Source organism: Ranitomeya variabilis, chromosome 4, assembly GCF_051348905.1.
Source record: "Ranitomeya variabilis isolate aRanVar5 chromosome 4, aRanVar5.hap1, whole genome shotgun sequence".
Taxonomy (NCBI): Eukaryota; Metazoa; Chordata; class Amphibia; order Anura; family Dendrobatidae; genus Ranitomeya; species Ranitomeya variabilis.
Window position 1 is genome coordinate 516,158,506 of NC_135235.1, and position 16,996 is coordinate 516,175,501.

Below are 16,996 nucleotides of genomic sequence, written 5' to 3' on the forward strand. Positions count from 1 at the left end.
GATCGCCTGACTAAAGCTGCTCATTTTGTTCCATGCACCGGCCTCCCCTCAGCTAAAGATACAGTGAACTTGGTTATACAGAATGTCTTTCGGTTGCATGGGGTTCCGGATGAGATAATCTCTGACCGTGTGTCAGGACTCTGAACATTTTATACCTTTTGTGCATTACTGCCCTTTTCCAACATGGCATCTTTGGTCTCATGTGCACTTCTCTTCCTGCTATAAAACTCCACCCCAGCCTTCAGTCTGTGCTAGATTATTCTGCTTTGCATTCAGCTCCTGATTACTCCCTGGCCTTGCACCTGCACCTGCTCCTGTGTTGGAGATCCTGCCACTCTGCTCTGAGTTCCTGCTGCATACACCAGTGTTCAGTAATCCTCCTTCATCTGCTGCTCGTGTTACTTCCATCTGCATTTGCTGGACATGTAAGCTGTTTCTGCTCTGCAAAACCTGAGACTATTAACCAGGCCTCCCTGGTTGAGCTAAGATATGATTTGAACTGCCTAATAGCATATCTATCTGTGTCTGGACTGTTGTGAATTCCGTTCTTGGGCTCCATCCTGTGGTTGCTAATGGTATTTTTGGGAGTTCTGCTCTTGGGCTCCCTCTGGTGGTTTCAAGTGGAACTTAGCAGCTGCGTTCACTAATCGGTTTCCTGGCCTTGTTATTTAACTGGGCTTTTGGCTGTAGTGGATGCCAGCTGTCAATGTATTTCCTGTGGATTCTGTCCTTTCTTGGAAGTTCTCTGTTGGCCAGTCCATTTCCAGCTTAAGATAAGTCTGCTAGTTTTTGGGTGTTTCCCTGCTTATGACCTTTTGTTCAGTTCAATTTATGTCTCTTTGTCCAGCTTGTCATTATGAAATATTCCGGCTAGTTGGAAGCTCTGGGGTCACAGATTTGCCCCTCCACACCGTGAGTCGGTGTGGTGGTTATTTTTGTAAACTCTGCGTGGATTTTTAGTTTTTATACTGACCGCACAGTAACCTTTTCTATCTCTGTCTATTTAGATAGTACTGGCCTCCTTTGCTAAAAAAACTAGTTTCATTTCTGAGTTTGTCATTTCCCTCTCCACTCACCGTCAATATTTGTGGAGGGCTATCTTCCTTTGGGGGTTTCTCTGAGGCGAGATAGCTTTCCATCTTCAGGGGTAGCTAGTTCTTAGGCTGTGCAGAGGTGTCTAGGCAGAGTTAGGTACGCTCCACGGCTATTTCTAGTGTTGGTGTTAGGAGTAGGGATTGCGGTCAGTAAAGTTACCACCTCCTCAGAGCTAGTACTACTTTTGTTTTGCCCACTAGGTCATTTCAGTGCTGCTCCGTATTCACTAGGTCATATCAGTGATTACTGTCTGTGGAGCTGCTACCTCCTCTAAGCGAGTCCATGATTGGTTTTACCCACCAGGTCATCTCAGTACCGCTCCGTACCCACCAGGTCATAACACTGGACTTAGTCAAGGATCTATTCGTGTCAAGTTTCCTCAAGAATAACTGTGCTTCATAGACTTTCGGTTTGTTTACATCTACCTCTGAAGTTTCCTATTGACTGCTAAGCTGCGTTTATTATTTGCACCAAGTGTTGTGGACTTGAGTTTCTCTCAGCACCTGCTTGAATCACCGTGTGATAATATAAACTTTACCACTTATAAAACTGTGTCCTGTTGTCTTGTTCCACGCAAAGAGTCTCCTGAATTATCCCCTATAATTATTACACCGTGGAGTACAGATCACTTCAAGATTCTGAAAGGGGTTTTGCTCTGCACTCAATATTAATGTCTGTCTCTCTTCCGCTTACCATCCCCAGACAAATGGTCAGACTGAGCGTACCAACCAGACGCTGGAACAATATCTAAGATGCTATGTCAGTCATCTCCAGGATGATTGGTTGGAGTTGCTGCCGTTAGCCGAATTTTCATATAATAATTCTCAGAGCGCCTCCACTAAATTTACACCTTTCTTTGCCAATCTGGGTTATCATCCGTGTATTTTACCTAGGTCTCCAATTAATTCTCCGGTTCCGGCAGTGGAGGAAAGGCTGACTGCGATGAGACAAAATCTGGAGGTTCTGAAGGAATCCCTGACCACAGCTCAAGAACGTTATAAGAGATCGGCTGATAGATTCCATAAACCTGCACCCATGTTCAAGGTAGGAGATTCCATGTGGTTAGCAACTAAGAATCTGAAGTTAAACGTTCCTTCACAAAAACTTGGACAGAAATTCATTGGCCCTTTCAAGATCAACGGTATTGTGAGCTCTGTGGCCTGCCGGCTGAAGCTGCCTAGGACTATGAAGGTACACCCAGTTTTTCATGTATCTTTACTAAAGCCTGTATCTCCTAATACCTTCCAGGGACGTGATGTGCCACCTCCGCAGCCTGTGGTGATTGATGGGCAAGAACAATTTGTGGAGGAGGAAATTATTGATTCCAGGATTCGCAGGAATCGGCTCCAATATCTGATAAGATGGCAGGGATATCCCCCTGAGGAAGACTCTTGGGAACCTGTGGAAAACATCAATGCCCAACAAGATTTCTCGTTTTCATCAGAGATTCCCAGATAAACCACGTCCAGGATCGTCCTGAGGCTGCTTCTAAGGAGGGAGTAATGTCAGGACTCTGAACATTTTTTACCTTTTGTGCATTATTGCCCTTTTCCAAGATGGCGTCTTTGGTCTCATGTGCACTGTGTCTTCCTGCTATAAAGCTCCACCCCAGCCTTCAGTCTGTGCTAGAGTATTCTGCCTTGCATCCAGCTCCTGACCTCTGATTACTCCCTGGCTGTATACCTGCTCCTGTGAACCTGTGTGGTGATCCTGCTACTCTGAGTTTCTCTCTGCACCTGTTTGAATCACCGTGTGATAATATAGACTTTACCACTTATAAAACTGTGTCCTGTAGTTGTCTTGTTCCACGCAAAGAGTCTCCTGAGTTATCCCCTATAATTATTACACATGGAGACGGGAGCAGCACATGGAGGAGGAGAGCAGAGCCCCGACCTCACTTGCCCAGCAGTAAGTAGTTCTGGGTGCTCTAGATCAACGGCCACGGCAGCACCATCAGGAGACCTCTTCATGAACCATAGGGGACAGGAAAACACTGCTGGTTGTAGGAAGGGGAGGGGTATTTAACCTCTTTGTTTCCTGTCCCCCATTAGGGCGGGGAGACATCCTCCGATACTGCTGTCGTGGAAGGTGACTAGAGAAATTAGGTCTAAAAGAAAATTTTGGTCAAAGTAAAGTAAATGGTTTTTTTTTCCACATTTCAAAAATTCCTGTGAAGCACCTGAAGGGTTAATAAACTTCTTGAATGTGGTTTTGAGTACCTTGAGGGGTACAGTTTTTAGAATGGTGTCATTTTGGGGTATTTTCTGTCATATAGGCCCCTCAAAGTTACCTCAAATGCGAGGTGGTCCCAAAAAAAATGGTTTTGCAAATTTTGCTGTAATGAGAAATTGCTAGTCAACTTTTAACCCTTATAACTTTTCTTAACAAAAAAAATGTTGGTTCCATAATTGTGCTGATGTAAAGTAGACATGTGGGAAATGTTATTAACTATTTTGTGCGATATGACTCTCTGATTTAAGGGCATAAAAATTAAAAATGTGAAAATTGCGAAATTTTCCAAATTTGCATCAAATTTCCATTTTTTTAACAAATAAACGCAAGTCATATCAAAGAAATGTTACCACTATCTTAAAGTACAACATGTCATGAGAAAACATTCCCAGAATCATCAGGATCCATTGAAGCCTTCCAGAGTTATGATCTCATAAAGTGACAGTGGTCGGAATTGTAAAAATTGGCCTGGTCAGGAAGGTGAAAACAGGCTTCAGGGTGAAGGGGTTAAAGTGGTCCAATATAACAACAACAAAAAAGCTGGCGTCTCCGATAAAATCTTGGCAGCCTTATAAATTTTATAAAATTTTATAAAATCAGGTCACAAACAGTACAGTGTTCTGGTGTTGACGGATTTCCACTTGATCAGTCTTAATCATAACATATCCCTTGTATATTGCTTTCTTTATTTAATAACATTAACATACTCCCTCCACAGTGACATCACTAGAATTAACCGCTTACCTTAATGACCGTCGATACGCCTTTTCACGTTGGCAATTAAGAGTACTTAAACCACAGCACCGTTTATTAACAGCGCTGTGGAAAAAGTGTATAGTGCCCCCCAGAGTCAGAATTTCTCCGGGGTCAGAGGAGAGAGAAATAGGCTCCCCCAGTCCCTTCCCCCAGTACCTCTGGAGTCCAGGAATCCCCCCATGATGTCCCCCAGCATCTTCTTCCAGGTGAAAATGGCGGGCGCATGCGTAGTGCGCCCGCCGACATAATAATAATAATATAATAATCTTTATATAGCGCTAACATATTCCGCAGCGCTTTACAGACATTATCATTGCTGTCCCCAATGGAGCTCACAATCTAAATTCCCTATCAGTATGTCTTTGGAATGTGGGAGGAAACCAGAGTGCCCAGAGGAAACCCACGCAAACAAGGAGAGAACATACAAACTCTTTGCAGATGTTGTCCTTGGTGGGATTTGAACCCAGGACTCCAGCGCTGCAAGGCTGCAGTGCTAACCACTAAGCCACCGTGCTGCCCAATCTGCCGACTGGCCCCCGGCAACAATAGGAAAATTTTCCTATTGGTCCATTTTGATCACTGTGATAGACACTATCACAGTGATCAAAACAAAAAATAGTAAATAAAATCCCCTTTTATCACCCCCTTAGATAGGGAAAAATAACTACATTAAAAAAAAAATGTATTTCCATTTTTCCATTAGGGTTAGAGTTGGGCTAAAGCGAGTTGGGCTAAAGTTAGGGTTAGGGCTAGGGTTAGTGTTAGGGTTAGGATTGGGATTAGGGATGTGTTGTGGTTAGGGTTGGGATTAGGGGTGTGTTGGGGTTAGGGTTGTGGTTATGGTTAGGGGTGTGTTGGGGTTAGGATTGGAGTTAGAATTGTGGGGTTTCCACTGTTTAGGTACATCAGTGGGTCTCCAAATGCGACATGGCACCATCATTGATTCCAGCCAATTTTGCGTTCAAAAAGTCAAATGGTGCACCCTCCCTTCTGAGCCCTAACATGCACCCAAACAGTGGCTTTCCCCCACATATGGGGTATCGGCGTACTCATGAGAAATTGCACAACAAATTTCATGGTCCATTTTCTCCTGATACCCTTGTGAAAATAACAAAAATTAAGTTCCAAAGTAATTTTTTTGTGAAAAAAAGTAAAATGTTCATTTTTTCCTTCCACATTGCTTTAGTTCTTGTGAAGCACCTGAAGGGTTAATAAACTTCTTGAATGTGGTTTTGCACGCCTTGAGGGGTGCAGTTTTTAGAATGGCGTCACTTTGGGTATTTTCTGTTATACTGACCCCCCAAACTCACTTCAAATGCGAGGTGGTCCCTAAAGAAAATGGTTTCGTAAATTTTGTTGGAAAAATTAGAAATCGCTGGTCAACTTTTAACCCTTATACCGTCCTAACAAAAAAAAAAAATTATGTTTCAAAAATTGTTCTGATGTAAAGTAGACATGTGGGAAATGTTATTTATTAAGTATTTTGTGTGACATACCTCTCATTTAAGGGCATAAAAATTCAAAGTTTGAAAATTGCTAAATTTTCCAAATTTTCACCATATTTCCGTTTTTTTTCATAAATAAACATAAGTCATATCGAAGAAATTTTACCACTAACATGAAGTACAATATGTCACGAAAAAACAAACTCAGAATCAGTGGGATCCGTTGAAGCGTTCCAGAGTTGTAACCACATAAAGTGACAGTGGTCAGAATTGTAAAATAAATAAATTGGATAAATATATTTAAATATCAAAACATACACAATATTCCAAAATTTAAACAATGTTTGAAATAACAAACAAAAAATAATGAAATAAAAATGTAGTCATCATTGATAACGAAATGAAACTCTAGGTCACCTTTCTGTCTTAATTATCGGAATGATCTTGTTTATATTTATTAAGGCAAACTAATAGAAAAAAGGAGTTGTTTTTTTTTATTGGGGGGCCTACTATATAGTATAAAATTCATGACACCATTTATGGAAAACCTTGTGCTGGCAATACAACGTTAAAAGTGGATAGCTTTCATCCCAGACACATTTTGAATGTCATCCTCTATGGTCTAAGGCCGGGGTCGGGAATCTTTGGCCATTTGGATATTTATACCATCCTGCGGGGGCCGTACAAACTCCACCCACAAAGTGCATCCTGACTCTGGCACTGGTGTCAGGACGTAATCTTTCATTGCATGCCCTTCAGTGTTCAGTAGTGAACACTGTGTGTGCTAACAGAGCAAGAAGAAATTAATGAGCTGGTTGTAATCAAAATACACCTTCCTGCCCAAGAATGCGGTCCCTGAGAATATGCTCGGGGGCCTGATAAAAGGTCATCGAGGTTACGGCCCTGAGGTTCCCCACCCCTGGTCTAAGGAGTAACGTTTCGCCTTGTGGAGAGTGACATACCAGCTCTGGCATGCCAAGGTAAGGAGGCTTATTTGCCGTGCAATGCCCCTCTGGGAAATTAAATATGCAAATTGCCTCTTCAGAGAAGAAGAAGACTTGAACTCTATAGAGCCTCTTGTTGGAAACAACAAACCCACAAGTCACTATTGATCTTATTTCTGATTTCTCCCTTATAGATGCTGCTGTTGTTCTTGATCTTGGCATCCCACCACCGCCGACATACCATGCTGATAGGGGTGGTATTGTATCCAGAATAGATTCAATGTTATTTTCCAAAAATATGTTCTGTATGAATTTTGAACAAAATGTTGTACCTTTTTCAGTTCATGAGAGTTTGAGAGGTGTTTAGTGCGACTGATGACCGTGTGTATGGGTGTGGGGTATGGAAGATGAATGTAAGAGTGTTAGAAGATGAGGATGTGATTATGAATTAACCCCTTTCTGGCATCTGACGTAATAATCCGTCCATGTGCCCTGGGTCTAATTGATTAGTGATGAATTTTTACATTATCACGATCGCCACCGGGTATCAGCTGATTTTGACAGCTGACACCCGGCACTTGAACCCCCGAAATGCCGCAATCACTGCTGCATCCCCATGCTTTACAAGCGATCAGTCTGCATAAAATGATAGTCCCATAGTGAGACAAAGTAAAAAATTTAAAAAGTAACATTTTTTACCATAATTATATATATTTATATATATATATATATATATATACTAGATGGTGGCCCGATTCTAACGCATCGGGTATTCTAGAATATGCATGTCCACGTAGGATATTGCACAGCCCACGTAGTATATTGCCCAGCCACGTAGTATATTGCACAGCGACGTAGTATATTGCACAGCCACGTAGTATATTGCACAGCGACGTAGTATACAGCACAGAGCCACGTAGTATATTGCCTAGCTACGTAGTATATTGCCCAGCCACGTAGTATATTGCCCAGTCACGTAGTATATTGCCCAGCCACGTAGTATATTGCACAGCGACTTAGTATACAGCACAGAGCCACGTAGTATATTGCACAGAGCCACGTAGTATATTGCCTAGCTACGTAGTATATTGCCCAGCCACGTAGTATATTGCCCAGTCACGCAGTATATTGCCCAGCCACGTAGTATATTGCACAGTGACTTAGTATACAGCACAGAGCCACGTAGTATATAGCACAGAGCCACGTAGTATATTGCACAGAGCCACGTAGTATATTGCCTAGCTACGTAGTATATTGCCCAGCCACGTAGTATATTGCCCAGCCACGTAGTATATTGCCCAGTGACGTAGTATATTGCACAGCGACGTAGTATACAGCACAGAGCCACGTAGTATATTGCACAGAGCCACGTAGTATATTGCCTAGCTACGTAGTATATTGCCCAGCTACGTAGTATATTGCCCAGCCACGTAGTATATTGCACAGCGACTTAGTATACAGCACAGAGCCACGTAGTATATTGCACAGAGCCACGTAGTATATTGCCTAGCTACGTAGTATATTGCCCAGCCACGTAGTATATTGCCCAGCCACGTAGTATATTGCACAGCGACTTAGTATACAGCACAGAGCCACGTAGTATATTGCACAGAGCCACGTAGTATATTGCCTAGCTACGTAGTATATTGCCCAGCCACGTAGTATATTGCCCAGCCACGTAGTATATTGCACAGCGACTTAGTATACAGCACAGAGCCACGTAGTATATTGCCTAGCTACGTAGTATATTGCCCAGTCACGTAGTATATTGCCCAGCCACATAGTATATTGCCCAGCCACATAGTATATTGCCCAGCCACATAGTATATTGCCCAGCCACGTAGTATATTGCCCAGTGACGTAGTATATTGCACAGCCACGTAGTATATTGCACAGCGACGTAGTATACAGCACAGAGCCACGTAGTATATTGCACAGAGCCACGTAGTATATTGCCTAGCTACGTAGTATATTGCCCAGTCACGTATATTGCCCAGCCACGTAGTATATTGCACAGCGATGTAGTATACAGCACAGAGCCACGTAGTATATTGCACAGAGCCAGGTAGTATATTGCCTAGCTACATAGTATATTGCCCAGCCACGTAGTATATTGCTCAGCCACGTAGTATATTGCCCAGCCACATAGTATATTGCACAGCGACGTAGTATATTGCACAGCGACGTAGTATACAGCACAGAGCCACGAGCCACGTAATATATTGCCTAGCTACGTAGTATATTGCCCAGTCACGTGGGCAGCACGGTGGCGCAGTGGTTAGCACTGCAGCCTTGCAGCACTGGAGTTCTGGGTTCTAATCCCACTCAGGACAACATCTGCAAAGAGTTTGTATGTTCTCTCCGTGTTTGTGTGGGTTTCCTCTGGGTACTCCGGTTTCCTCCCACATTCAAAAAGACATACTGATATGGAATTTAGATTGTGAGCCCCATCGGGGACAGCGATGATAATGTGTGCAAAATTGTAAAGCGCTGTGGAATATGTTAGCGCTATATAAAAATAAAGATTATTATTATTATTAGTAGTATATTGCCCAGCCACATAGTATATTGCACAGCGACGCAGTATACAGCACAGAGCCACGTAGTATATTGCCCATCCACGTATGTCACAGGTTAAAAAATAACAAATAAACATACTCACCTTCCGATCCGAGGGCCCAGTGTAGTTCTAACATACTCACCATACTTGTAGTTCTGTCTCCTGTGCGCGGTACAGGCGGCAGCTTCCGGTCCCAGGGTGTGATGACGTCGCGGTCACATGACCGTGACGTCATGGCAGGTCCTTCTCCCATACGATCCTTGCTACCGGAACCTGCCGCTTGCACGGAGCGGTTACCAGAGGGTCGCGAGGAGCAGGAAAGGCAGCAAAAGGTGAGTATATAATGATTTTTTTTTTTTTTAAATTATTTTTAACATTAGATCCATTTACTATTGACGCTGCATAGGCAGCGTCAATAGTAAAAACTTGGTCACACAGGGTTAATAGCGGCGGTAACGGAGTGAGTTACCCGCGGCATAACGCGGTCCGTTACCGCTGGCATTAACCCTGTGTGAGCGGTGACTGCGGGGAGTATGGAGCGGGCGCCGGGCACTGACTGCAGGGGAGTAGGGAGGGACTAATAAGACTGTGGCCGTCGCTGATTGGTCGCGGCAGCCATGACAGGCAGCTGGCAAGACCAATCAGCGAATGAATATCCGTGACGGAAGTTGCCGACAGACAGAAGGACAGAAGGATGGAAGTGACCCTTAGACAATTATATAGTAGATATATATATATATAAACATTTGTATGAAAAAAATATATAAACCATGTAAGTACACATATTTAGTATTTCCGGGTCCGCAATGACAGGACCTATAAAACTGTCCCACTAGTTAACCCCTTTAGTGAACACCATAAATTTAAAAAAAAAAAAAAAAAAAAAAAAACAAGGCAAAAAACAATGCTTTATACTGCTGAACAAAAAGTGGAATAAAATGCGATAAAAAAGACGGATATAAATAAGCATAGTACCGCTGAAAACGTCATCTTGTCCTGCAAAAAACAAGCCGCCATACAGATCCATCAGCGGAAAAATAAAAGTTATAGCTCTCAGAGTAATGCAACAATAAATTATTTTTCGATAAAATAGTTTTTATTGTATAAAAGTGCCAAAACATAAAATAAGATATAAATGAGGTATCGCTGTGATCGTACTGACCCGAAGAATAAAACTGCCTTATCAATTTTATCACACACATAACGGCATAAACCCCTCCACCCCCCAAAAGAAATTCCTGAATAGCTGGTTTTTGTTAATTCTGCCTCCCAGAGATCGGAACAGAAAGCGATCAAAAAATGTCATTTGGAACCAATAAACATTAGAACTTGTCCCGTAAAAAACAAGCCCTCACATGACTCTGTTGGCCAAAATATTGAAAAAATACAGCTCTCAAAATGTGATGATGCAAAAACTAACATAAAAACATAAAGTCTCCTAATCACTTATACCGTACTTAAACCAATTCTTCACCTGCTGTTGATTTTTTCATTCTGCTTCCCAAAGATCGCAGTAAGGCTCGGCGCACATTTATCCTGACTGAGCGCTTACATCTGGGTTTCCGTGTAAATCTCTGAAATACGTGATACAGACAGAACCCCCAGCGGAAGATTCCCTATAATGAGGCAGATGGAGGCACTGTGGACGCCCTAGGACCTGTGATCCAGTGGTGTCCGTCTTTTAGGATTGCATAAAAGTGCCGTCGGCCACAGTTTTGTGCACTTCTGAAAAGAAGAACACTGCTGAAGAGGCCAGACAGAGTCCAGAGTAACTCAGCTGCCTCATGATAGTGATTATATCCCTCGTGGGTTTCATCTGAATCACGTCACGCAGAGATTTAGCTGGAAACCCCAAAGTAAGTGCTCAGCGTAGCGTGCTGGATAACTGTGATCCCAAACGTTATGTAAAATGTCCCGAATAAAAGCTTCAACTCAATCCACAAAAAAAAAGCAAGTCCCCATTCAGGTCCATCATCTGTTAAAGGAAATATAAGGGGCTTCCATGTTACTGGTAGTACAAAGGCTCTGGAAAAGCGAAATGATCCCTCACCCGCCAAAAGAAATTCAGCAAATTCTCTGCTCCCATACCAAATGCCCCCTCCCCCATCTGAGCCCCACAGTGTACCTAAACCACATATAGTGCCCACATTTGGCATTTCTGTAGTGATGAGAGCGGGTGCATGCCTCCAGAAGCACGGGCTGGGCATAATGTACTGGTCACTACTACAACGGAAGTTTGCAATTTTTACTCGGCAACATTCATTGCTGCTGTTTCTGGAAAACACCCAAGGAGTCAAAATCATCACTACACCTATAGATAAATTCCCCAAGGGGTATAGTTTCCAAAATGGGGTCACTTGAGGGGGGATTCTGTGTATGGAGTGCTGGTTTAGGCTGACAAATACTTAGGGAAATACTGACCAAATACGGTTAGTGTGACCGCAGCCTGACACTCCTCTCCTGATGAGGCGGGAGTTACATGATGAATGCAGCCGTGTAATCGGGGCTTGTGCACTGAAGGCGTCTCAGTCTCCATGACAACATGACTTCCTCTTTGCCGGTGCCCTCTTCTAAGATGGACGCTCACAAACTTCCGGTGCGGTTGCCTGACTTCTTGTTGCATCTCTATGGTAGTTGCTGGGTCTCATCGGCACTCATGTCGGTGTGGAGGACCCGGAAGTCGCTTCCCTTTCTCCTTCCCTTCTAAGCCGGCGGTAAGATGGCGGCAACCGCGGACTGCGATGTGATGATGGCGCCTGCAGAGCCGGAGAGGAGTGCGGAGGAGCGGGATAGGTATGTGCGATGAATGTGTCTGCTTCTTGGATGGGGCTGATAGTGTCGGCTGTGGTGATGGGGGGAGGGGTGACGTGCAGCCGGAGGCCTCACTGGGGTCCTCACCAGTCAGTGGGGGCATCTGTGTACCCGGGCTGTGCCCTGCCACATGCAGCCCCCATTACTGGGAATGACACCTGCTCCTCCCATGGGTATAGGAAGCTGATGGCGCTGTGTATGGTGGCTCAGTCCTGGACTCATTCGTGTCATCGATCCACAATGGGATGTGCAATGGTATAGAATGGCCACTAGGGCGGTGACATCCCAACAGCCCTGCATGGGGAGAATTGCCGGGGACTGCTTCCTGTCTGTACACACAGCTGAGCCTATGTGGGCTTCATCCAGCAGGACCTCCCGGACCGGACCCCGTACACACTAGACCACCCCGTATTGATGATAGAGCGCTGGTGTGAGGTCGTGTGTTCGGGGCAATGAGACGGAGCAATCGATCTGCTAAAGTATAGTAAATAAGTCATATCCTGGTTTCTATGGCAACAGTGCCCCTTATGTTACTATAAGGGCGCGCGGCCTGGTCACCGCACAGAGCAGATGCATGGGTTGTAGTTTGTGTCTGACGGGTTTCTAAGGGGTAATCTTTCTCACTATGGAAAGTGAGGAGACTTATGAGCCAGGCACACTCCTCTGGGAAATGAAATTGCTCTTCAGAGAGGAAGAAGACTAGCTAAACCAGATCTCACACTTTGCACTGATGAGGGGCAGTACCCGAAACAGTGTCTGCAAATTGAGATTGTACCCTGAGTCATGTGACAAGGCTCGCTGATGACTGTTATTATTGTTACTTCCTATAGGTGGCACTAGAGTTCTAGTCCTCTTCCTCTCTGGAGAGACAATTTGCATGTCTCACAGGTTAATGTGCACATTCCTAGCAGTTTGGAGGGATTGTCTGATTGTTGGGGCAGATCCCGGGGACTGAGGCGCCTGTCACCCCATTAGTTTCAGCAGACTGCACCTCTTGTCTGGACACACTGTATTTATGGTGACAGATACACTATGTAATTTCCATCATACAGTATCTGAGTTGTGGATGGAGCCCATAGAAGTGGATGGTCCTTCTGTAATAATATGGATCATTATTTGGGCGGATGGGTACGTGGCATTACATACCTCTACGAATCAAGGCTGTGCTCTTCAGTTGAAATGACAGCTCCTAAGATATGTCCATAGGCTGCAGACTTGCTGGGAGCTGTAGTTTTGCACCAGCTGGAAAGCCACAGGTTGGGGATCACCGATTCACTTTAGTCTGAATTCACATCCACATTCAATGGATTGTATACGGACCACAATGCTCGGAGCAACCGGGGGTCTGCTGACCCGAACTAGCAGCATTATCGGCATGTGTGAGGCTGTTTCCTCAGGAGACCCGCGGGTGGTCCGTGAATGGCCTGTAAGTGTGGATTCAGTCTGCGCCTTTTGTCCTCACATCTGGATATCCCATTGGGGGCTTCAGCATGGCAGATGGCACTATTCAGCATCAGGACTGATGTAGATGGACATACATTGTATACAGGGCATTATGTGCCCCCATGAGGTCACCTGAGGGCACATACCCCAATATTAGACTAATGACAGAGCAATAGGTTGTCAGTTATATTCTGCTTCCGGTCCTGTAGTGAGTGCAGTCTGCCACCAGCACCATGTCTGCAGACCGATGTGCACTTCCTGTAAAATAGTGACTGACGGCCGGGGTCACACCAGCCATGATTTTCTCTTCCCAGAGAATGGAGCCGATTTTGCTAATGACGTTCTGCTCAGACTCTGTCAGAGGGCCGAGTGTGAGTTTACAGTGGTCTGCTCTCGCATGAGAGAATCGCAGTGGAGGAGACGGAGAAAGTAATTTCTCCATTGTCCAGGTCCACTTAAATTACACTGCACTTGTATGACATCCGAATGCAGTCCTATCTTTTCCACGCACCTCTAAACTTGAATGGGTGTTCATGCTGCGATTTGCGTGCATGCTGCACTGCCCCATAAGTATAACATTGGTCCGGGTGCCGTCCGATAAAACATCCGATCGTACTCATCCGAGTTACACGCCTATGAGAGTAAGCCCTAAGATTCATAATATATAGTCAGAAACGTGGCTTCACTCACCGTCCCTTTAAAAGCAATCATTTAGGCTATGTGCCCACATTGCGTTTTTTTAAGCGTTTTTGCCACATTTTTCCTCTGTGGAAACGCTTACAAAACGCATCCCATTATTTTTAATAGCAGTCCGCAATTGTTGTGCCCATGCTGCGTTTTTTTCCGCAGTGGAAATGCATCACGGAAAAATACGCAGCATGTTCATTAATTTTGCAGAATCGTGGCGATTTCGCCACTATAGAATTGTATTGGGACGCATGAAAAAACGCATGAAAAACGCGAAAAAAGCAACGAAAAACGTGAGCGGATTTCCTGGCAAGGGTGTCCTGGTTTGATGAGGAAAATTCTGCTTAGATTCTGCAACGTAGGCACATGGCCTTATTCTGGAGTTACGTAAAACAGCAGAGGCCGGAGGGAGCGATGTGGACAGAACGTCAGGACGGCGGCCGTTTCGCACAGGTGTGCGCTTCTACGGGACCCATAGCGTAGCTGTAACTGAGTTTCCGTAAGCTCAATCTTCAGGAGTGTACTGCTCCTCAGCCTTCCTCTTGTGCTGAAGGGTCAGGCCTTCGTGACTTAGGGTACTGTCACACAGTGGCACTTTTGTCGCTACGACGGTACGATCCGTGACGTTCCAGCGATATCCATACGATATCGCTGTGTCTGACACGCAGCGGCGATCAGGGACCCTGCTGAGAATCGTACGTCGTAGCAGATCGTTTGAAACTTTCTTTCGTCGCTGGATCTCCCGCTGTCATCGCTGGATCGGTGTGTGTGACACCGATCCAACGATGCGTTCGCTTGTAACCAGGGTAAACATCGGGTTACTAAGCGCAGGGCTGCGCTTAGTAACCCGATGTTTACCCTGGTTACCATCGTAAAAGTAAAAAAAAAAAAAACGTACATACTCACATTCCGGTGTCCATCAGGTCCCTTGCAGTCTGCCAGCCGGAATGTAAGAGCAGAGCACAGCGGTGACGTCACCTCTGTGCTGTGCTTTCACTTTACGGCCGGCAGTCAGTCAGTGCGGGAAGCAGACTGCGAGGGACCTGACGGACACCGGAATGTGAGTATGTACTGTTTGTTTTTTTTTACTTTTACGATGGTAACCAGGGTTAACATCGGGTTACTAAGCGCGGCCCTGTGCTTAGTAACCCGATGTTTACCCTGGTTACTCGGGGCCTTCGGCATCGTTGGTCGCTGGAGAGCGGTCTGTGTGACAGCTCTCCAGCGACCACACAACGACTTTCCAACGATCACGGCCAGGTCGTATCGCTGGTCGTGATCGTTGGAAAGTTGCAGAGTGTGACAGTACCCTTATTTGGGCCGCTGGCTCGAGCTGTGCACGCTGGCAGGCTACTGGCAGAGGTAACGTTACCTCAGCATCATCAGAGTAGCGCAGGGACTGATCCAGTCCCTGGGCGCTCAGAGCAGCACTTGCCATCCCTAGCTTTTGTAAGTTTATTCTTCTTACTTGGGAGACCGGTCACTGCTGATAGACCGCACAGATGGCCAGTAACCTTGGCAATGAGCAGTAAACGCCATCATTAAAAATCCCCCTGGTCTTCAGAATAGAGAGGATTTTTGATCAGTAACCTTTGCTATTTTAACCATTTATCGTGTGCGAAAACCCTTTTAACACAGAGGTCAAATCAGAATAGAGCCATGAAGGGTTAAACCTTTCTCCTAGACGTGATCGTGTCCCGCAGTGCGGGTCTCGGTGACCTCGGCTGAGCATAGGGGGCTACGGTTCTTTTCTGCCATGTATGCCTCACTCCGGATGAGCGGTATACATAGAGATCCATACACTATAGTAAAGAGAGAAAGAAAGTGGCTCTTCTCTCTGCGAGGAACTGGTAGCATGTTACGTCTCCAGTCCACTGGAGCTGAGCATGAACCTTCCCTTTAAGAGAGCACTACGGCTTCCATGTTCCCGCCATCCTACCTACATTGAGTGCATTTTCCTAGCGTTTCTCCTGCCGCTCCGTCCCCTTTTATCAGGGTGTTGTGATGGAAATGACAGGAACGTTATAAGTAGCATCTTCCCACGCTCCGTTTTTCTGACAGCGTTCTCGGATGTGTAGGACGATGTTATGTGATTGAGTAAAGCTCTGATTCCTCCGCCGTGTGCGTCTGTGTGGAGCGCAGCAAAGTTTTCCTTCCGACGTAACCAGCTCTTATTTATAGCCCGGGCTTCAGATGGCAGGGCCGGCGTTCTGCACGCTGATGGCATCACGTTTCCCGCTGCAGAGCCCAGGTTTGCTGTGGATTTCCAGCTCATTCACCCCTGCACTGCGCAGTGATTGCTGGAGCGGATGCCCGGCACACGAGGGTGATTGCAGCAGAGTCTTGTCACCGCTGAATAAATGTCACCCACACTCCCAGTTTACATCTGCAGATAAAATAGATTAATTCCAGCCTGACAGTTGTGATGATGATGAGCTGCATTCAGTCCCTGCTCCATGAATTTGTCCTTGCACCCCTGCTTGGAGCAGTGTCTGTGCATAGCATGTGCATTACAAGTCCCAGCTCAGCCTGTTAGCAGGGTGCCCGGTGCCAGCAGGACAGAAAATATTCCAAGGTCACTGCATGACACAGACATTGCCAAGTCTGCAGTTGGGTAATAAAGACCAGAGGTGAACAAAGGACTGTAGATTTAGGAGTCGGTAATAATATATTTATGGGACAATCATGGCCGTATACATTGGTCGACTACTTTATTAGAAACGCCCATCTAATACCTTTTTAGACCTTTAGGCCCTCAGAAATGCAGCTATTCATTGTGGCATCGACTCCTGTAGGTGTTGAATGGAATATTGGCCCATGCAGACAGGGTAGCGTCTCATAGTTGCCTCAAATTAGATGGAGGTACTGACTTATTCTGGACAACCTGGTCTACCTTGTCCCAGAGATGATCTTTATGATCAGGACTGTGGAAAGAAGGAAAGCCAGCTGTCTTGTTTCTGGAACCAATTTATGACTCCACCACCCTTGTAGCAAGTAACATTGTCCTGCTGGAAGCGGGGCTG

General features: G+C 45.3%; 2 protein-coding genes across 2 annotated transcripts in view; one reads left to right on the plus strand and one right to left on the minus strand.

Moving 5' to 3' along the window:
• NKIRAS2 (NFKB inhibitor interacting Ras like 2) overlaps positions 1 to 11,587 on the minus strand; it is a 33,502-nt gene extending 21,915 nt beyond the window's left edge. The window contains exon 1 of the mRNA XM_077252156.1: positions 11,454 to 11,587. The gene's annotated coding sequence lies outside the window, so the exon portion shown is untranslated. The remainder of the gene's footprint in view (positions 1 to 11,453) is intronic.
• Positions 11,588 to 11,613: 26 nt separating this feature from the next.
• DNAJC7 (DnaJ heat shock protein family (Hsp40) member C7) overlaps positions 11,614 to 16,996 on the plus strand; it is a 53,290-nt gene continuing 47,907 nt past the window's right edge. The window contains exon 1 of the mRNA XM_077252154.1: positions 11,614 to 11,825. Coding sequence (XP_077108269.1) covers positions 11,752 to 11,825 — 74 coding nt within the window. The 5' untranslated portion in view covers positions 11,614 to 11,751. The remainder of the gene's footprint in view (positions 11,826 to 16,996) is intronic.